The 22,435-nt window shown below is 39.2% G+C and overlaps 1 protein-coding gene across 2 annotated transcripts in view; it reads right to left on the bottom strand.

The window, feature by feature from the left end:
* Positions 1–3,215: 3,215 nt before the first annotated feature.
* LOC115222468 (neuralized-like protein 4) overlaps positions 3,216–22,435 on the bottom strand; it is a 91,096-nt gene continuing 71,876 nt past the window's right edge. For both annotated transcript variants that reach the window (XM_029792680.2, XM_029792679.2), the window contains exons 19-26: positions 22,076–22,234; positions 20,473–20,652; positions 18,574–18,652; positions 17,750–17,854; positions 9,837–9,975; positions 8,138–8,253; positions 6,803–6,950; positions 3,216–5,769 (exon numbers count right to left, since the gene is read on the bottom strand). In XM_029792680.2, the coding sequence (XP_029648540.1) occupies positions 5,565–5,769; positions 6,803–6,950; positions 8,138–8,253; positions 9,837–9,975; positions 17,750–17,854; positions 18,574–18,652; positions 20,473–20,652; positions 22,076–22,234 (1,131 nt within the window). In that variant the 3' untranslated portion in view covers positions 3,216–5,564. The remainder of the gene's footprint in view (positions 5,770–6,802; positions 6,951–8,137; positions 8,254–9,836; positions 9,976–17,749; positions 17,855–18,573; positions 18,653–20,472; positions 20,653–22,075; positions 22,235–22,435) is intronic.

The following is a 22,435-nucleotide window of genomic DNA, read 5'->3' on the forward strand; positions in this document are numbered from 1 at the left end:
TACTGGAGCTGTGCCTCAAGGTATAGAAAGAAAAGCAATGTGACTGATGCTACAGGGCAGAAAGCTCAGGTCTGTAGCTGTGGCAGTAAAGGGTCACTCAAAAACTGGAAAAGTGAAGGAGGAGAGTGATGGTCAGCAGCAGAACCAACAACAAATTCCAGAAGTTGCCATGGCTAAAGCACTTCTGAAGAAAGCCAAATTGCTCAAGTGTACTGTTTCTTCTTGATAAGTAATGGGAAAATGATGATTAGAGCGGTGGATTATCCTGATCTGACTCAGGAAGTTGTGTGTTTTCCTTTAAATCATCTTTTAAATATGTCTGTATGTTTTGGGTAATTATAAGAAAGAAAGCGTAGGACAATTTTTTTCCCAGTAATTACCTGAAAAAAAGTACCCAACTTTCTCTGTAAGAGTGGTTGACATTAAGAAGGGCATCCAGCCAAAGACGGCACTGGAACTTGATGCCGCCCAGCAGCCCCCCTGTCAAACTGTCCAACAGCATGGAAAGCAGACATGAAATGATGATGATGATAAGGACACACAGTTTTACTCTTTCCTCATTTCTATAAAGCTTTATTTTGTTTATCCTCAAACATTTTGTAACATCGTTAGTGCCGCCTGACTGGCTCCCATGCTGGTGACACATAAAAACACCATTCAATCCTGGTTGATGCCAGTACCACCTGACTTACCCTGTGCTGGTGGCACGTAAAAATCACCCGCTACACTTTTGGAGTGGTTGGTGTTAGGAAGGGCAACAGGCTGTAGAAACACTGCCACATCAGATTGGAGCCTGGTGCAGCCTCCTGGCTTGCCAGTCCTCAAACTGTCCAACCCATGCTAGCATGGAAAGTGGACGTTAAACGATGACAAGATGATGATGATTACTGTACATGTCCAATTTAAGATAGTAAGGTTTCTTGCTGTACTGCCTTACTTAGAGCAGGTCAAACAACTACACAGTGGCTCAAAGTAAAGGTGGCAGCTGTTTAATCCGAGATCAGTGCTGTTAGAACACATCAATGATGAAAATGTTTCAGCTATGACCTCTTACTTCTTTGTACTTGGGAGACAACATTTCTGGTATATCTTCTATTTATGTGTGACTGAAAAAGATTTGGTTGTTGTTTTCAGCAAGACGAGTAACCATGCTAAAGCTGCCTTGTTGAACATCTAGACCAGCTGACATGCATTAATAATACGTTACATGTGAAACAATATTGTTAAGCAACAATATAGCAGACAGACAGACAGACTGGTTGATACTCTCCTTTGCTGGAAAATTATTCTCTTCTCATATCCTATTTATTTTTTTGTTTGTTTTAGAAAGAAGTAGGAAAGTGGTTAATGTAAGAGATTATGGGAAGTATGAATGGTTTAAGTGGTGGCAGTGTTTCAGTTACATTATCATCATTTAATGTCTACCTTCCATGCTGGCATGGGTGGTAGGATGGTTTGATTGGAGCTGGCCAGGCAGGAGCCTGCACCAGACTTCTGTGTCTATTTTGGCAGAGTTTTTACAGCTGGATGCCCTTCCTAACACCAACCACCCAGCAGAGTGGACAGAGTGCTTTTTATGTGGCACAAGTAGAGGTGAGGTCAGTTTTGGCAAGGTTTGTACAGCTGGATGCCCTTCCTAACACCAACCACCCAGCAGAGTGGACAGAATGCTTTTTATGTGGCACAAGTAGAGGTGAGGTCAGTTTTGGCAGAGTTTTTACAGCTGGATGCCCTTCCTAACACCAACCACCCAGCAGAGTGGACAGAATGCTTTTTATGTGGCACAAGTAGAGGTGAGGTCAGTTTTGGCAAGGTTTTTACAGCTGGATGCCCTTCCAAATGCCAACCACTTTGCAGGGTGGACAGAGTGCTTTTTAAGTGGCACCTGCACTGGCAGGGTCACCAAGTAAGTGATTTGTAAGACAAAATATTTTTTGAGATGGGAGAGGGCATTGTCAGTGGTGAACTTGTGTCAGATGATGAAAGGTTATGGTGAGAGAGAGAGAGAGACAGACAGAAACAGGTGTCTTGATGTAGAGGAAGTACAAGGTTACCCAACTGGGGAGAGAGAGAGAGAGACAGAAACAGGTGTGCTGTCACAAAGGTTTGCAGCAGCATACCTGTTTCTGTCTTCATCCCTGATAAATACATAAGCTCTTTTATAATAAAGATTTACAATTATCGTCAACATGACGTCCACTTTCCATGTTTGCATCGATCTCATGGAATTCATTGATGCAAATTTTCTATGCCCAAATACCTTTCCTTTGCCAACCCTGACCAATTTCCAAGCAGACATGTTTATCACAAGAAAACTGGGAATGATCAACATTATTTGTATGGTAATGATGATGATGCTTGTTTACATCCATCACATAATGTCAAGATAAGGAAACACATGAATTTCTCTCACTTTCCATCAATCAAATCCACTCACAAGGCTTTGGTCAGTCTGGATCAAGGTACTGCATGGTGGGAGTGGACCTGAAAACACGGCTGAGGAGCAAGTTGTGTTGACCACAGAAAGAGGTGAGGGATGGTGACAAGAAGGGCATCTGGACTTGGAAAATCTGCCTCATCAAATTCTGTCTCACTCATTGCAAGTGTGGGAATGTGAACCTTCAATGATGACGACATTATGCAATGGAAAAGTCTGCCTGTGAAATATTTCAGAGGTAAAAAACATCTGTTCATTTCAGGACTCCAATTCCACTGGCTGTAGTTTAAAAGGGGCTTCATGAAGTAAGAAAACAAACAGAAAAAAAAAATCTAGAATATGGATCAGAAATTGCAAAACAAGACTTGTCAACTGCCTCAAGCAACAAACGGATTCACTGGACTTAGGCAGGGGCATCTTATTGCAAGAAAATATAAAATAAAAAAATAAATTCAAACATCAAAGAAACTAGAAAACAAAGAAAAACAAAGAAAAAGAAGCTGAGGTATTGTGAAACATTTATTTAACGATAACATCAAACTACTTTACATGATCACAGATAAGCAGTATCTGAGACAAAAAAGGGGTGGGCAGCTGAATAATAATAATAATAATAATAATAATAATTAATAAATTAATAATAATAATGATTTCTTTTATGCATTCAAAGAGTTTATGAATAACAGAGAGAGAGAGAGTATTTACAGGCTTAATAAATAAAATATTTAGCAAAATTTTGTATATGTCTGTGTGTAATTTATATTAATATTTTTTTTTCTAATTAGAGGTATAGCTGCCACCCCTCAACCAAATTAATTATATTCTGCAAAAGTTGAGGTGACATAACACCGTTTTTTAGTTGTCCTAGTCAACCAATATTAGCAATATTCTTCAAATTTTTGGATTTACATTTTAATAGTAATGAACTTTCCATTCAGTAGAATGGAATTTTAAATATTGTCAGAGTCTTTTTTAATGGGGGTGGGTGGTTTAATTTTTGTAGAATAAATCTTTACATTCTTTTTTAATTTAGATGTAAAAGTGAAATAAATTAAATAAATAAATAAATGGAATAAAATAAAGGAAACAATGGAATTATTAAGATAGAAAGTTGAAGCTGGGAGGGGGAAGATTTGTAACAAAACAGTGAAAGTTTATCTTCCTAAAAACGGATGAAACATGGAGAGATGCGAAGAGGGATATCAGTCTTCTGTTTAAAAACAAAACAAACAAAAAAAACCCAACAAAACAACAGTGAGGTATAATCAACAATATTAAACAAATAATAAATTTGTTTTTCTTGCTTTTGTTTTCTTTGTAAGTCACTGAATTAGAAAATTAACAAGCACAGGTTTCACCAAGTCAATTAATTAATAATAATAATAATAATAATAATAAATAAATAAATAATTTATGACTAAACTACCATCTTAGCAGTTTAATAAAGAATAAAAAATTGAAATTAAAATTAATCAATGACTAAATATTGGTCCATAATCTAAACAAATTCTATAATTTTATTGATTAAGAAGGTGGAGTAACAGAATTAGAATCGGTGGAGCACCGGACAAAATGCCACGTGGTATTAAGTATTTTTCTGAGTTCAAATCCTACTGGATCAAATTTTACCGTTTCCACAACCCTTGAGGAGTTGTTGATATTGTTATGTAGACTCAGATCGACACTGATCTCTCAGCAGAGATTAATGCCATGTAAGTAGTCAGCCAAACAATTAGGTGGAATTCCTCAGAATTATTGTTCTCGATTATCTCATAATACCACTATCTGAGGACCAAACTGTACGGTCAGACATGCAATGGTTAATTATAGGAGGTGCTGCAGTCTGACCAGACATCTATTAATCCAATTTGGTGGTGGCTACAGTAAAGGTGGGCAAGGGTGGATTTGGTCACAGTGCAGCAGTTGCTGTACTTCTGGTGTGCATCCCAGCACAGAGTTTTAGAGTTAATAAAAGGTACTGATGTTGCAGACATCTATGTGTGTGTGTGTGTGTGTGTAGGTGCATGGTTTTTATGTGAGTGAAAGAGTTAGCACAATGTTATTGATGTATGTGTTGGGGGTGGGAGTGTGATTGTAGATACAATGACCAGAGATGGCGTCCTTCACATATATTAATATTTAGTAATATTTTTGTTTCATTGTGTAGACAGTGTGTGGGTGTGGTCTATGTGCAACTTGTGAAAAGACAGAATGTAGTAGTTTGTTGTAGTTTGTGGTGAGAATGTTGGGGACCCAGGCACAATTGGCATAATCCATTATGGATTAAATATGTTATTTGTACACAATTGTTATTGATTCTTTCTGTTGGCCAAATGTGTTACCTGTGATTTCTCTAAAATATCTATGTGTATTGTTTTGCTTGTTTTAAACTGTCTTCTACGTGTTTTGTGAATATTGTGAGAGTGCTGCGTGCAAGTCCTTGTAGTTTTGTCTTGTATGTCTCGTATGTTGTTGAGTGTGATGGTGGGTTGTGAATGTGTAATTCATGTAAAGTAAAAAGGGAGATGGGATCACTTCAGGTGTTGTGTGTTGCTTTGGAAATAGGATTCTAGGTGACTTGATGAAGTGTTTCAGTTGTGCACTATGGATGTCGAATGCAGGAAAGATTTCAGTGTGCATGTGTGTGTGTGTGTGTGTGTGTGTGCGCGCGCGTGTGATATCGACTATGCATGAGGCAGTGTGTATGCTTTGAGGAGGTGTTGGAAGGTTGTGTAGATACATGTTAAAAAGAGAGGCTGAGAGGACGGATCCTTGTGTTACTCCATTCGGGAAATTAAAAATTATATATTTGTATTCCACAAAGGCTTGGCAACCTGAGAAATAGTTTAATAGGCAGCCAGTATTTTATGTTCTTTTTTTTTTTCTTTCTCCACATGTAGCCTGTGGAAAGTGGGTAATCGAGTAAAACGTTTTGCTAATGTCAATGATAATTGAAACAGTGTTTGTGTATCTTTCTTTTCCAGAATTTGTTATTTATTATTTGAGCTACCATGTATCTTTTGTGAAATGTGTGTGTGAGGATATGTGATGATGGGAATTTTGCAAGTTGGGGTTTTCTTCACATGTTAGCTTCTCTTTCTCTTTTTCTATCTACACAAGTTTGAACCTATTCAACTTTAATTAACAGTGATGCAAGCATTATTGAACCTCGCTCTTTGGTACTCCATTCAATTTCATTATTGCTGAATCTTGGATCAAATTGCTCATTGGAACCTATTGATGATGGACCAACTTTGTATGAGGATGGTTTTACCCACACTTGGAATGCTACTTGTGCTTGATGAGACTTTTTAGTTTTAGGATCTATGAATCTGAAAAAAAAAAAATAAATAAATAAATACATGTATAAATAAAGAATCGGAGCAGCATCGAATAACATCATGTTTAATGCATAATGATCTATTTTAATACACACACACACACACACACACACACACACAAGTATCTGACTCTGAACACATCACTGCAATCATGTATCAAGAACCTTAATGCATATAGGTGTAAGCATGGTTGTGGGATTAATAAGTTCACTTTGCAACCATCTGGTTTTGGGTTCAGTCCCACTGCACAGCAACTTGGGACAGTGTATTCTACTATAGCCTTAGGATGATCAATGACCCTCTGAATGAACTTTGTAGTTACAAAATGCAAAGAAACCTGTCGTGTGTGTGTGTGTGACAGCTTGAAACCAGTGTTGGTTTGTTTAGATTCCTGTAACTTAGCAGTTTGCCAAAAGAGACCAATAGAATAAGCAGCTCAGAGATTGTTGTTTTAATTTACTAAACCTATCAAATCAGTGCCCCCAGCATGGCCATAGCCCAAATGGCTGAAACTAGAAAAAGAATAACAAAAATAAAAGTATTAAATTATTTCAAGTATTAATATAAATATCCAATATATAAATCACACACACACAGGGCTTCTTTCAGTTTCTATGTAGTAAATCAACTCACAAAACTTTATATGTCCTATGGCTATAGTAGGAGACTAGTTCAAAGTGCCAAACAATGAGATTGAACCCCAAACCATACAATTTGGAAGCAAACTTCTTAACCACACACTCATTCCTGCATTGCAATATAAAATTAGACTTTTTTTTTTTGCTGAACAAAATTTGATTTTTGCAACCCCAGCATTTCGCTTCGTGACTCCATTTGTTTAAGAAGCGCTGCTTTAGATAATCTAGTCATAGATATACAGTGTTTGAATAAAAGGCAAGGAAGTCATGGCTGGAATGTTTTAATATAACTCTGCATAAATAGAACAGATATGATCAAAACAACAACAAAAAGCAGATAATATAAAATAACAAAAAGAAAGTAAATAAGAAGATCTGAAACATACTTGTGTCTAGATGAGAAGTATTTAGATCCTGCATAACGAATTGTTGGTGAAAGAAAGAGTTGTCGACTTAATGAATCGTCAGGCTTAGTTTTCTCTGAGTAATGGAAAGACTGAGCCAACAGGATGTTGTTACCTGATAATATTTCAGCTGGAAGCAAAACAAAACTAAAGTTTCAAACATGTCAAATCAAGACAACATGAATATTCTTGCAAAAACCTAAAACTAATGATGCTTAAAGTTAGCATTTCTAGAATATTTTTAGCAAAATAAAAAAGTAGAGTCTATTAAGATTCTATTCTAGTAAGAAATTAAAAAAAGTGAGGGCAAATGGAGTGCAGTGGTATGGGCATGTGTTGAGGAGGGATGAGGGAGCATGTTCTGAAGAGGATGCTGCTAGAGTTTGAGGTAAATGGACAGCGAAAGTGAGGTAGATGGAGGAAAATGTGGAGGGGACAGGTGGAGGAGGAGGAGATTGGGAGGGTTGGCTTGAGAAGGGAGGATGCCCAAAACTGGGCAAGATGGTGTGAGGGCAGTTGCTATGGTATTGAGGTAGATCTGGCCACCCACCGTTAATGGGGAACAAAACACAGGATGATGATGATGATGTAATAAATTTAGGGTTATCATGTTCAACAGAGGGACATATTAAATAATGTTGTGTTAGATAAACCATGTGTAATTAAAAGAAGTGATGGTCACAGCTGGAGCACACTAGATCAAGACTGACTAGATACAGTAGACTTTAGTTTTTCATCAACTTTTTAATGTGAACATTATAAAGTTAATGAGAAACATCTACATGTTGAGAAAAACACAATATTACTCAATGACCAATATCATTTTAATTAGTCTAGAAAATATGTGAAGACAACTTTGAGCATATTTCAGTCTTATTACACCTTCTCAGCAAAGTACAAACTTTCACATACTTGCCAAAGCAGCGATGAGCGAGTCACTAAATAATACGATATGGTATACTAGTTAGCATAATAATTTAGTATGTTCCAAAAGATAAATTCCTGAAAGAAACTGGTAAGTATAGTAAAGACTATGATTTGCTTAGGAGGCTAAACAAGAACAATATATCTCACAATATGATCAATAGAACACATGTCAAAGTAGATATTGGGGTTTGATAAATTCCTCCAGCTCAATGGATCCTGTTAAACAACCATCCAACTTATGCCAGCATGGAAGATGAGAATATGATGATGGCCTTCCTCATAGCTGATTCCTTCATATGACATTGGCCAGCCTGGGGCTATAGAAGAAGGTACATAAGGTGTGTGTGTGTGTGTGTGTAAAAGAAATAAACAAAATCCATTCATACTTACATGATAAGTGTAAATCACCGCAATCTAATATTTTCCGAACTGCTTCCAAACGGGTTCCATAAAATGCCGCATGCCATTTTTCAAACATGTTCAAATTGTGAGATTTACAAGGTGTCCTGCAGAAGAAATACCAAAGATAGAAATTAACATCAATTTGTAACCTGGTCACATCACAAACATTTCTCACTGGAATTCCTGTCAGATATTTCCCATGAATTATGCTCAAACTATTTTCAAACAATCTTGACATTTTTTTCTTGTTCCAGAAACAGTATCACAATCTAACACTAAAGTTCCAAATACCTCATTGTTTTGGACTGTTTGAGAAATAATACATAGAATGCAATAAATATAAAATGTCTATGGGCTCAAGAAGGAACTTTAAAGGGTTAGTTCTGGATTCATGGCCTTTAAAATGAATGAATGGTAATTCCTTCCCACTGCCCTTAGACAGGATGCTAAATAACCTTTCTCATTCAGCCCCTATTCCCAAGATGCCATTAACTTTAACATTATAACCTAATTTTCTCTTTCATCAATAAATTTGTTTTAACACTTAACCATGGAGGGAAAGGCATCCCCCATGATAATTCTGTTAGAGCCTCTGGGAGTGGCAAGAGAAAGTTTTCCTAAAAACTGGATCTCTGGTCTGAATTTCTGCAACAGAGTGAACTTCATCAAAAACATTCCAGAAGAGGAAGGAGGAGGAGGATGTGGTGGTGGTGGTAGTTGTGATAATAAAACTGGACAATGGATTATGTCTACCAACCAAGAACTCAGGATGCCAAGAGTTGGGATAAACAGCCTAATTCATCCTACATGATGTTCTTATAATTTCACCGATCCATCACAATGGTCAGGTACTTTACTTTATTAACAGTCTAGATTGGGATTATCAGATGTCTCAGAACCAACAATGTGGTACAAATACACACAAATCCAAAGACAGAATATTCAGTGATGCACAAATAATATCGATTATCAATATTTGACGGGTATATATTTTTACCAATGTTGGATGGATGAATGGCAAATCGTCTTCAGCTCAATTTGAACCTTGAGACAAATTTATTCAGAATAAAATACAAGGCATTTTGTCTGCTGCTTTATTGGGTCAGTCTGAAAGACAAAGTTGATGGTCGTGGTAGGATTTGAAACATGGAACATTAAAAAACTACATAAAATACAACAAAGCATTTTGCCCAGGGTTTTTACAATTCTGCCAGTCCACTGGTTGTAATGTTTCTTGCATTATATTTTGAGGGGAGGAGCTAAGTCAAAACCATCAACCCCTCACTACCTGACTGTATTGAACTTTATTGAGCCGGGAGGAACAAATGGTAACATAAACCTTGATGGATTTGAACTCAAAAAGGACAAGAACAAATATTGCAAGGAATATTTTTGTCTGATACTGAGTGTTCACCACCATAATGGTAATAGCAATTGTTTATAACAGAGGTACAAAGAATGGAATTTGGAAGGGTGAAATTACTTGATACCTTAATTGATTACTTTAATCAACAATGAAGGGATGAAAGACAAGGTTGGTGGGATTTGAACTCAGAACATAAAGAGCCAGGACACACATACTGCAAGGCTCTAATAATTCTGCTAATACACCACCCTGGTGGTGGTAGGGGAAATGGTAGTGGTGGTGTTGGTGGTAGTAATAGTAGTAAAAAGGTTGTGATCTTACTTGAGTGAAAAACGGCACCAGCCACAAGGTACGGCATATTCCTTTGGTGGATCACCTCGTTTATAGTACAATTCATCTCCACGTATTTTATGACAAGTTTCACAATAACACATATTATACTGCTTACTGAAATAACCATCTGGAAAACAAAAACAAAACAAATAATTGCCATATTTCCCAAACGGCAAATACAAAGACAATGAAAAAAAATTCAAATAAAGACATCCTAGGTTCGGTGTATTCCATACAGGAATCAGAAATATAAACATACAATGTTTATCACTTTCCTAAGAGTGTTAATAATGCTCCCACTGATAACTTGTCACTTGTAAATTAAGAGTAGGGACCTTCAGATAATAAGGCTAGAATATACCCCTATCCAGAATATACTCCATGCTTGTGGACAAATAACACAGATGTACCTCACTTATAAAAGTTGCCACAAAACATATATAAAATCTGATATCACTCAATGAAGAATTAAAAATTACATGTAAATTTCGGTTTAAACATAGTAATTTAGAATTATCAAATGCAAAATACTTTAAAATGCACCAATATAAATCCAACATGAACGGCCACATTTGCACGAGTCTAAGCAACGACTCATAATACAGGTGGGTTGTGCAGCATGCGTGAGTCGTCAGGCTTCTTCCAATCCACCTATACATTCGGCTTATATTGGTACATTTTAAAGTATTTTGCATTTGATAATTCTAAATTGCAATGTTTAATTCGAAATTTACATGTAACTTTTAGATAAAGTAATTGAGGTAATCAGAGTATGTGACAGAATACTTAAGATTAGATTAGTGCTTCATCATAGTTTAGCAACCATTATATCAGCCTATGCTCCTCAGTCGGGGCTACCCGATGGACAGAAAGACCGATTCTATGACACTCTACTGCAGACTACCTCGTTGACGAACGACAAAGACCTTATCTTTGTGGCTGGTGACTTCAATGGTCACGTTGGACGACATGCTGGGGGCTTCCATGGCGTACATGGAGGCTATGGCTATGGCTCCCGCAACGAGGAGGGAACCAGGCTACTGGAGTTCTGCGATGCAAATAATCTTATGATTTGCAACACTAACTTCAGGAAACCTACCAGCCACCTAGTCACTTACCAATCGGGCCAACATACCAGCCAAATTGACTACATCCTTACAAGGCAAAGGGAGAGATGGCTGCTTATAAATGCCAAAACCTTCCCAGGTGAAGAATGTACCCCACAACATAGACTGGTAGTTAGTGACTTTAGGATCAGGACTAGGAGGACAACCAGAAGACGACAAATATGGAGAAGAAGGATCTGGAAGCTTAAAGATCCTGCAAATGGACAGAGATTTAGGGACATATTACTTGAAGCCTCTGACGAAGTAGAAGGGGATAGAGCATCACAGGGGGTAGAAGACAGCTGGACGTTTCTAAGGGACAACCTGCTGAGAGCCACTGACCAGATCTGTGGCTGGTGCAAAGTCCCCTCTCGACCTAGAATAACGTGGTGGTGGAACAATATTGTAGACAGGGCTATTAGAGAAAAGAGACAGGCTTGGAAGGTCTGGAAAAATGGGGGTAGCAGGGGATTGTATCAGACTGCCAAAAGAGAAGCTAGGAGACAGGTTTATTTAGCCAGAGGGGAAGCAGATAAGAAAAAATTTGCCAATGTTCTGCGCCGTGAGGACCAAAGACTGGAGGTGTTTCGTGTTGCAAGACAGTGTGTGAGAGAGAATCGTGATGTGGTAGGAGAGAAGTGTGTTCGCATGGAAGATGGTTCACTTGCGCTAAATGAGGATGCAAAGAGAGAGGTTTGGAGATGCCACTATGAAAGGTTGCTGAATGAAGAAAATGAATGGGATAAAGAGAGTCTGCCGAATGTTGACCCAACAGAGGGACCAGCTATCCGAGTTGATAGTTCCGTGGTAGCTAAGGCAATTAGAAGCATGAAGACAGGGAAAGCCCCAGGCCCATCAGGAATCACTGCAGAGATGCTCAAAATGTCTGGTAGTGTCGGCTATAGCCTAGTCACCCGTATAGTTAATCAGGTGATACACAAAGGGGTCATACCCAATGACTGGTGTAGCAGTATAATAGTCAGCTGCTACAAAGGTAAAGGTGATGCCCTAGATACAAATAACTACAGAGGTATCAAGCTGTTGGACCAGGTGATGAAGGTTACGGAGAGGGTCATAGCCCAACTAATTAGAGAGAGAGTTAGTTTAGATGAGATGCAGTTTGGGTTTGTGCCAGGGAAAAGTACTACTGATGCTATATTCCTGGTAAGGCAGCTGCAGGAGAAATACCTAGCCAAAGATAAGCCCCTGTACCTGGCTTTTGTTGACATGGAGAAAGCCTTCGACAGGGTCCCCCGATCCCTTATCTGGTGGGCAATGAGGAAACTAGGGATAGATGAATGGTTAGTGAGAGCTGTGCGGGCCATGTACAGGGACGCCGCTAGTAGGGTGAGGGTTGGAAATGTGTACAGTGAAGAATTCCGGGTAGAGGTAGGAGTCCACCAAGGCTCAGTACTCAGCCCCCTCCTATTTATCATAGTCCTCCAGGCAATAACGGAGGAATTCAAGACAGGATGCCCTTGGGAGCTCCTCTATGCTGATGACCTTGCTCTAATTGCTGAGTCGCTATCAGAACTGGAGGAGAAGTTTCAGGTGTGGAAACAAGGATTAGAATCGAAGGGCCTCAGAGTCAATCTAGCTAAAACCAAAGTCGTAATCAGTAGGAAGGTAGACAAATCACAAACACCTTCAGGTAGATGGCCCTGCTCGATCTGTAGAAAAGGTGTAGGTAGAAACTCTATAAGATGCACCAAGTGTAAGCTATGGACACATAAGAGATGCAGCAATGTCAAAGGAAGGCTAACTAGGAAGATGGTTTTTGTATGTGGCAGATGCTCAGGAACAATAAACACTGAAAATGCTCTGAGACCAACTTCCGTCACTTTCCAGGGAGAAAAACTAGAAATAGTTGATAGTTTCCGTTACCTAGGTGACCAAGTCAGCAGCGGGGGCGGGTGTGCTGAAAGTGTAACTGCTAGAGTAAGAATAGCTTGGGCAAAGTTCAGAGAGCTCTTACCTCTGCTGGTGACAAAAGGCCTCTCGCACAGAGTGAAAGGCAGACTGTATGATGCGTGTGTACGAACAGCCATGCTACATGGCAGTGAAACATGGGCCGTGACTGCTGAGGATATGCGTAAGCTCGCAAGAAATGAAGCCAGTATGCTCCGATGGATGTGTAATGCCGGTACTCACACTCGGCAGAGTGTAAGTACCTTGAAAGAAAAGCTGGACCTAAGAAGCATCAGTTGTGGTGTGCAAGAGAGACGTTTGCGCTGGTATGGTCATGTGGCGAGAATGGATGAAGATAGTTGTGTGAAAAAGTGCCACACCCTAGCGGTTGAGGGAACCTGTGGAAGAGGCAGACCCAGGAAAACCTGGGACGAGGTGGTGAAGCACGACCTTCGAACTTTAGGTCTCACTGAGGAAATGACTAGAGACCGAGACCTCTGGAAGTGTGCTGTGCGCGAGAAGACCCGGCAGGACAAGTGAGTCCATAACCCGTGGCCTTCTACATGGGATGGAGCCAGCCTACGTATGCATACCTTCCCTTCTTGGGACACAAAACTCTACTTGTGAAGACGTGATGAGGCAAGTGAGGATCAGAATCGAAATCGATCAATGGAAATTGCGGATGTGCTACCAGTGCCGGTGGCATGTCAAAACTCTGCTTGTGAAGACCCGTTGAGGCAAGTGACGATCAGAATCGAAATCGATCAATGGAAATTGCAGATGTGTTACCAGTGCCGGTGGCATGTAAGAGAACTTTCCGTTTCGCGACCGTTGCCAGCACCGCCCCGTTTCGTGTCCGTTGCCAGCCTCGCCTGGCCCTCGTGCCGGTGGCACATAAAAAGCACCATCCGTTCGTGGCCGTTTGCCAGCTCTGTCTGGCACCAGTGCGGGTGGCACGTAAAAAGCACCCACTACACTCACGGAGTGGTTGGCGTTAGGAAGGGCATCCAGCCGTAGAAACACTGCCAGATTTGACTGGGCCTGATGAAGCCTTCTGGCTTCACAGACCCCAGTAGAACCGTCCAACCCATGCTAGCATGGAAAACGGACACTAAACGATGATGATGATGATTTTAATTCTTCATCGATTGATACCGAATTTTATATATTTTCTAAGGCAACTTTTATAAGCTAGGTACATCTGTGTTATAGTTTGGGTAGGGGTATATTCTGGGCTGTTACAGTGGTCATAACACTGGCTCATTGATGACATAGTCCACAAGAGTGGTTTATAGAGAGGTTGCAATTTGTTTTTACCATCACACATTTCGAATGATGATATTTTCGACATATTTATCATCATAAGTTCATTCTTAATTTGACTTTTTATGTTTGTGTTTAGCATCAATAAGTGGGGAAATAATAAACCTATAAAAAGACAAGCTAGTAGCGCTGTCAGAATTAAGACGTTCGTCTTACATGAAGTACCTAATGACTTTTAGCTGAACTTTTTTAAAGTAGCTACAAGATGTTACAATGGTAAGAATTTTGACCTAAGTCCAACTGAATCACTAAAATGAGGATATTGAAGTAAAACAAAATTAACCAATTTCAAAGTAACTTCTTCCTGAATAAAGAAATGCCATGCTTTGGAAAATATCATATACTCTTTACTCTTTTACTTGTTTCAGTCATTTGACTGCGGCCATGCTGGAGCACCGCCTTTAGTTGAGCAAATCGACCCCGGGACTTATTCTTTTGTAAGCCCAGTACTTATTCTATTGGTCTCTTTTGCCGAACCGCTAAGTGACGGGGACATAAACACACCAGCATCGGTTGTCAAGCAATGCTAGGGGGACAAACACAGACATACAAACACACACACACATATACATATATACAACAGGCTTCTTTCAGTTTCCGTCTACCAAATCCACTCACAAGGCATTGGTCGGCCCAGGGCTATAATAGAAGACACTTGCCCAAGATGCCACGCAGTGGGACTGAACCCGGAACCATGTGGTTGGTAAGCAAGCTACTTACCACACAGACACTCCTGCGCCTATATATATTTATACTGATAAAAGTAACAAAGTTTTCTCAAAAGAGTGAAATAGTACAAAATTCTGTGCATTTACATATTGTTATTACATTCATTTGTAGAATGTCTTTTACAAAGAAAAGGAGATGTGACAAGTCATATTTGAGCTTCGGTTTCACTGAGCTTACAGCTGGTGGAGTACAAAAACTGCAGCATGTTCTGTGCTCTGAGGTATTGGCAGCTTCTTTGCCGAAGCACAGCAGGCCAAAGAGGCATTTGGAAAGGAAACCTCCCAGTGCAGGCAACAAAGAGGAGGAATTTTTCAGAAGCCAAGCTGACAGATTGGTCAAACCCAGGCTTGGTGACACAGGAATGTGTATGCAGGACATTGTGGCTGGTCTGAAAGCCTCGTACAAGGTTTCAAGGAAAATTACTGCTGCAAAAACCCCTCATAACATTAGAGAGCAGTTAGTTCTTCCTTGCTGCAGAGATATAATCTCACTCTTGCTCAAAACAACCAAACTACAGAAGCTAAAACATGTTTCACTTTCCAACAACACCATCAGTCGATGAATCACTGAGATGTCTGATAATATTTTGTCTCAGGTCATCTCAACGATAAAAACATCAATGTTTAAGTATGTCGCCAATTCTCTAAACTCGCGTCTTTTTGCTGACTTGTGCAAGGACAATGGCTCTGATTTTGAAACGCTTTTACTGAACTCACATATGAAGTGATTATCCAAGGAGAGAGTACTGAAAAGAGTCTTCATTCTACGAAAGGAGATACACGAATCTCTTTGTGGTGCTAAAAAAGAACTGCACAGACAGTTCTTCTAATGTGTCGACATTTTTGAATCAGTTAATTCAGTTAACTTAGCACTACAAAGAGAGGACATCACCATTGTCCACTGTCATGAAAAAATGACAGCATTTAAAATGAAGTTCCATTTGTGGCATTCTAAATTGGAATGTGAGAATTTTGCACCATTTCTGAACCTCAATACTTTCCTTGATGAAGACAGCCATCAAGTTGATGCTGACATCCTCGACATTATGAAACAGCATGTCTTAATTCTTCTCACTGAAATGTAAAGATACTTCCCTGACCTAAAAAACTTCAAGAAAGTTCATCATTTCATCACCAATTCCTTTGAAATCTCTGTTGTTGACCTTCCATCAGAAGAGTTCATCGACTTGCTGAATAATGGTGGTGCAAAGAACACCTTCCGTAACATGTGTTGCAGTGAATTCTGGATTGAAATGATGCAGTCCTATCCAGATGCTGCTAAATTGATCCTCAAATTCATCATTCCATTTGCAACAACACATGAATGTGAGACGGCTTTTGCAACTTTATTCGCAATTAAAACAAAGGCTCACAATAAACTGGATGTTGCGCATGACATAAGGGTCACATTATCAAAAATGCAGCCTAATATTGAGGACATATTACAGACCAAACAAGTTCACCTTTCTCGTTGCAATTTTTTATTTTATCAGTAAAACTTTATCCCATGAAAAATTATTTTATATAGGGCCATTTTACTTCGTTCATCTTCTCTGATCTTTTCATTTTGGGGTGAGGGTGGGAAACTATGAAGCCTCGAAAAAATGGGAGGGGATCTGTAGGATGAAAATTTTGAAAAAGTTTGGGAACCAAGGCTCTTATACCTTTAGTCTCTCAACTGGCACAAAGCCATTCCCTACTCAATACTCTCCCTTCCAAGTTCAAGGGGTTTCTTTTTTTCCATCTTGCAAGGTACTTGGTGACCCTGTTAGTGAGGGTGTCACATAAAAAGCATTGGTATTAGTGCCATGTAGAAAGCGGTCAGTACATTCAGTAAAGTGGTTTGCATTAGGAAGGGCATCTAGTTGCAGAAACTAAGCCAAAACAGACAATGGAATCTAGTGCAGCACCTGGCCTTGCCAGTTCCTTTCAAACTGCCCAACCCATGCCAGCATAGAAGAATGGAATTTAAATGATGATGATGATGATGATATATATAAACAAACACACACACACACAACTGACCTCATCTATAGTACATATATTTAATATATTTACATCATCAACATTTTGCATTCACTTTCCATGGTGGTACGAGTCATCATGGTCCAAGCCATTTCTTATTGGGAGCCACATTTCTTACATTGGTGCTGGTTTGTGTCATCTGGCTTTCTATTACCAACAATTTTACTACTATACTCAGTGTACTGGGTGCATTTTCTCACGGTACCAGCACTAGAAGGGTTGTCAAGTTTTCAGTAAGCCATGATTAAAGGGACTGCATAAACCCTGTCTCCATCTGAGAGGGGGGAGGGGGGAAAGATGGTTTGGAGGAGAGGGACAGACGGAGGTATGTAGATCTTCTGGTGCAGAAGTGAGGCAGAGCTCTGTGGGAGTTTTCAGTATGATGGAAGAGATTACTGGTATATGAGAGAAGGGACTTCCGGTATGAGAGAAGAGATTTCTGGTATTGATGGTGGGGGGCGAGAAAGGATGGGCACATCGTGAAAAAGAAATGGAAGAACAGGCTAGCTTTGCATTAAGGTTACAAAGTTAATTTAACCCAGGATTGATTAGTTACATAAGGAATGATGAACAATTAAAAAAATGAGAGAAGTTTCTTAGCTTAGCGGCTGGACATTTCGTGTCATGATATGGTGGTGCCAAATAGCTCAGCAAGATACTCAGCGATACTACCATTATCGGCACTGTCCTTTATTTTAGAAAGAACAGAAGATTCCTAACAAGTCAAATGATCACAAAGAGCCTCTCAATGTGACTTGTAAAAGCTGAAATAAAGGAAGTCTTACATGAATGAAGAAAACAGAAAGAATACCTGGGATTGCTAATATAGCAAGGAGCCTGGAACATATGTTCTGGTATTCACAGTTACATATGATAGCGGGTTCATATGGGATTCTGGTCAGTTTCTCTTTTACCACTGCAAAGTAATGTACATATGTTAGATGGAATTTGACAGTAAGAAGATATCAATCAACGATATACACAGATGTGCGTGTACACACACACACACGCAAGCCTAGCACCCCCAAATTCTTCATGGACAGTGTTGTGATATTACAATGTATATTGAGAATTTTCAGACCTGGCAGATCTATCCCTCTCCAGGTTAGAATCATCATTAATGATGACACTAATGATGACAGCATCAATGATGATAACGATGGTGATGATGATGATCTTGATGTGGTGGTGATGATGTTGATGATAATGGTGACTTTGATGATGATGAGGAGGATATGAATGATAACACTGATGATTATAATAATGCTTTCAAATTTTGGCACAAGGCCACCAATTTTGGGGAAGGGGTTAAATCGATTAAATTGACCCTAGTGCTCAACTGGTACTTATTTCACTGACCTCAGAAGGATGAAAGGCAAAGCCAACCCTGGTGGAATTTGAACTCAGAATGTAAAGATGAAAGAAAAACCACTAAGCATTTTGTCTGGTGTGCAAATGATTCTGCTAGCTCAGCTCGCTGCCATAATAATAATAACAATAATAATAATAACGATGATGACAATGATTGTAAAGATGTCTACATCTTCCTCCTTCCATATATAAAATATATATACATCTATAGATACACTCACGCACATATACAGACAGCTAGATAGGTAAAACACAATGACATACCATCTTCAAGATCTGCCTTTTCTCTATCGTCTTGGTACACAATAGATGAACTATTATTCTGGTCAGTTATGAGACTAATCTGAAAAGAGGAGAGGATATTGTAAATCAATAACAGACATAGAACACAACTGGGATCTAATGAAGGAAAAGAGCCTAGCTGATTAATTATTTATTAATATAAATATATACATATATTTTGGCTGGCTATACTTGAGATTGCTCCAATCTGGCCAGCCCCAAGGAAAAACTAAGCTAAGAGCATTAGATTCCTTGGAAGAAAGCAGCGAATGTATATGAAAACAAGGACGGAAAAAGATGGAGAAATGTTATGCAAATGCATGGCTTCCGTGCCGGTGGCACGTAAAAAGCACAATCAGAATCACGGCCGAAGACAGTGCCGCCTCAACTGGCTTCCGTGCCGGTGGCACGTAAAATGCACCAATCCACCGTGGCCGATGCCAGCCTCGCCTGACACCTGTGCGGGTGGCACATAAAAAGCACCCACTACACTCACGGAGTGGTTGGCGTTAGGAAGGGCATCCAGCTGTAGAAACACTGCCAGATAAGACTGGAGCCTGGTGCAGCCTTCTGGCTTCCCAGATCCCCGGTCGAACCGTCCAACCCATGCTAGCATGGAGAACGGACGTTAAACGATGATGATGATATATATATATAGTGTATATATATATACATACATACATACATACATACATACATACACACACACGCACACACTTGGAAATGGATGTGTAGCATTCGATCATATAATATATAAATATATACATATACCTCGAACCGATCGTGACCGATGCCGGACCCCCCGGCCCCTGTGCAGGTGGCACGTAAAAAGCACCCACTCCACTCAGGAGTGGTTGGCGTTAGGAAGGGCATCCAGCCGTAGAAACTCTGCCAGATCAGACTGGAGCCTGGAGCGGCCCCTGGCTTTCCAGACCCCGGTCGAACCGTCCAACCCGTGCTAGCGCGGAAAACGGACGTTAAACGATGATGATGATGATGATGACATACATATATGTACATGCCTACATAAATATGTATATATACATGCATATATGGGTATAGGACATTAAAAAAACGTGAATAAAACGAGAACATAGAAAACAAATAGACAAACAAGACAGGCAACTTAAAGAACTGTTGCTTCATCAGTTGTCCCCTGTTTTATTTACTCTGCGTTTCAAAACCCTACCTTCAAAACGCATTTTTTTAATGTCCTGTACCCACCCAGCAGCTAATATTTGACACACACACGCATTACACCCACAGATAAAATTCACTTTTCCATGCATGCATGCTATATACATATAGACAAGTAAAAAGCACCTGTGCATGTGACATATAAAAGACACCTGTACTAGTGACACATAAAAAGTACTGAGCCAGTGACACAATGCATCCAATACACTTTGTAAAATGGTTGGTTCGACCGGGGTCTGGGAAGCCAGGAGGCTGCACCAGACTCCAGTCTGATCTGGCAGTGTTTCTACAGCTGGATGCCCTTCCTAACGCCAACCACTCCGAGAGTGTAGTGGGTGATTTTATGTGCCACTGGTACAGGAGTCAGAGGAGGCTGGCAACAGCCACGATCGGTTAGTTGGAAGGTAATTTCTCCAAAGCTTTAATCTTTTAGCATTTAAACTGGGCATATCCGACCAAATAACCAAACTATTTTATCTTCAAACTGGCCAGAGCTGGCCTCTCACACTTACTCCACAATATAATTCTCAAAATAATCACATCATCAAAATCTCAAAGCTATGAGATAATTAATTCGAAACACCATGAATAAATACAAGCATCACATTTGACAGAGAAATATCTGAATGCTAAAGGGTTAATGATTTTGTCAATGATGATAAAAAGATAAAAGGAATAACTTACTTGTTCACACTGTCCATAAAGGTCAATGAGACCATAGCAAGGATTAGGTATGTCCCTGGCAGCAATGCCTTGGTCCAAACCATTCACGTATAAGTGCAAACAGTTATCGTCATCAATTAATATACCAACTATATGTCCACACTGCAGAGTATCAAGATTAGGGCCATAACATTGCTTCACCTGGAAAAAAAAAAAAAAAAAAAAATCAATACTGTTTCTCAGAACATATTGGGGCAAAAGCAAACTCTGGTAATAAGTTTTTAGGGAACACTTTTGTTTATTTTGTCCAAACTAGAGGAATCAAACAGCAGGAAGCAGTTAGTTCATCTACTTCTTGTTCTTTCTCTCTTTCTCAGTCTTTTTTTCTTTTTTTTCTCTCTCTCTCGCTCATCACATTTTATCTCATATTTTGGTAGAAATACAAACAAAACACTGCTTTTATTTTCTCCTCTTCTCCTACTTGCATACACATGCATACACACATATACCATTATCATTTAATGTCCATTTTCCATGTTGGCATGGGTTGGATGGTTTGACAGGAGCTGGTAAAGCCAGGAACCACACTAGGCTCTATCAACTGTTCTAACCTGGTTTCTATAGCTGGATGTAAATTGGTTGGTGTCACATCCTGTGTGAGGCTGAATCACTCTGAGAACTACGTTATGGTATGCATGTCTGTGGAGTAGTCAGCCACTTGCACGTTAATTTTATAAGCAGACTGTTGATCAGATAAAGAGGAACCTCATCGTCAGGAGTGCCATTTTTTAAGTGAAAGAAAAGGAAATGTTCCATTCCATAAGGCAGAAATGTCATGTGTTTAGTATAAGCAGTGAAAGCTAAGACGAAATAATTGCTATTCTGTTGTGTATTCGCCCTCAACTCACGCTCAGTTTGATAGCAACAGTCTATCGGTGTTTATCTGGGGGCTTGGCCTCCAGATCTGTGAGGACTCCCATAGTGACCCTAATGATTAAAATGATTTTCCTGCCGCTATATAGGATATTTTTTCGTTTTCTTCCAACCACTTGAAGGTTTATCTTGCTCCAGTCCACTCAGCTGGCCAGAATGAGCTGTAGCTGCAATTGAAAGGGGCCAGCCTTGTCATATTATGTGTGAGGCTGAATCTCCCTGAGAACTACATTAATGATATGCATGTCTGTGGAGTACTCAGCCACTTGTGAATTAATTTTATCCTCGTGTTGTAAAGAAAAGTGAAAGTGATATCCAGAATTCGCTGTGTTTATGTATCTATGAACTTTTCTTTCGATCTACTGACTCTCTCACTTTCTCTTTCACTTCCTCTGTGTCCCTCCTCTCTCCCACTTTAATAATGTGTGTATGTATCTATATAACAACTTTACTTTGGATCTATGTATCTACTTTTCTTGCGATATGATGAACATTTAAAAACACAAAACAAACGCTGTCACCACTCACTCTCTTTCACTCTCTCTTTCTCTCTTACTTCCCCTCTCTTGCTTTGACACTCACTTCTTCTTTGAAGTGTGACACATACCACAGGTACAGACAAAAACAAACAAGACTAAGTATATTAATATAATTGATAAACTAATGAAAATAAATTTAATAAATTTCTTACTTTTGTTCCACAAACAAAAACAGAATCAGTGTGGATGACGACAGAAGACTTTTTGATGCTGATAGCTGTTACAGGAAAGTTAAATCGATCAGGATTACATCCCAGGATACCTATCATCAGTGATGATGTCCATTTGGCATTTATTTTATCAATTTTAATCTATCAAAGAACAAAATAAAAAAAGAAAATATTACAATTTAACATACAATTAATTTCTATTTAATAAATTTTATAAAATCCCTTTTTTCTACTTTCATTTCAATTTTTTAATAAATATTTTGTTAAATGGTATTTTAATAATTAGAAGTCTCATACAAAAGTTTTTTTTTTTATTAAAATTCAATAGAAATTTATTTTATT

Source organism: Octopus sinensis, linkage group LG20 (genome assembly GCF_006345805.1).
Source record: "Octopus sinensis linkage group LG20, ASM634580v1, whole genome shotgun sequence".
NCBI classification, from domain to species: Eukaryota; Metazoa; Mollusca; class Cephalopoda; order Octopoda; family Octopodidae; genus Octopus; species Octopus sinensis.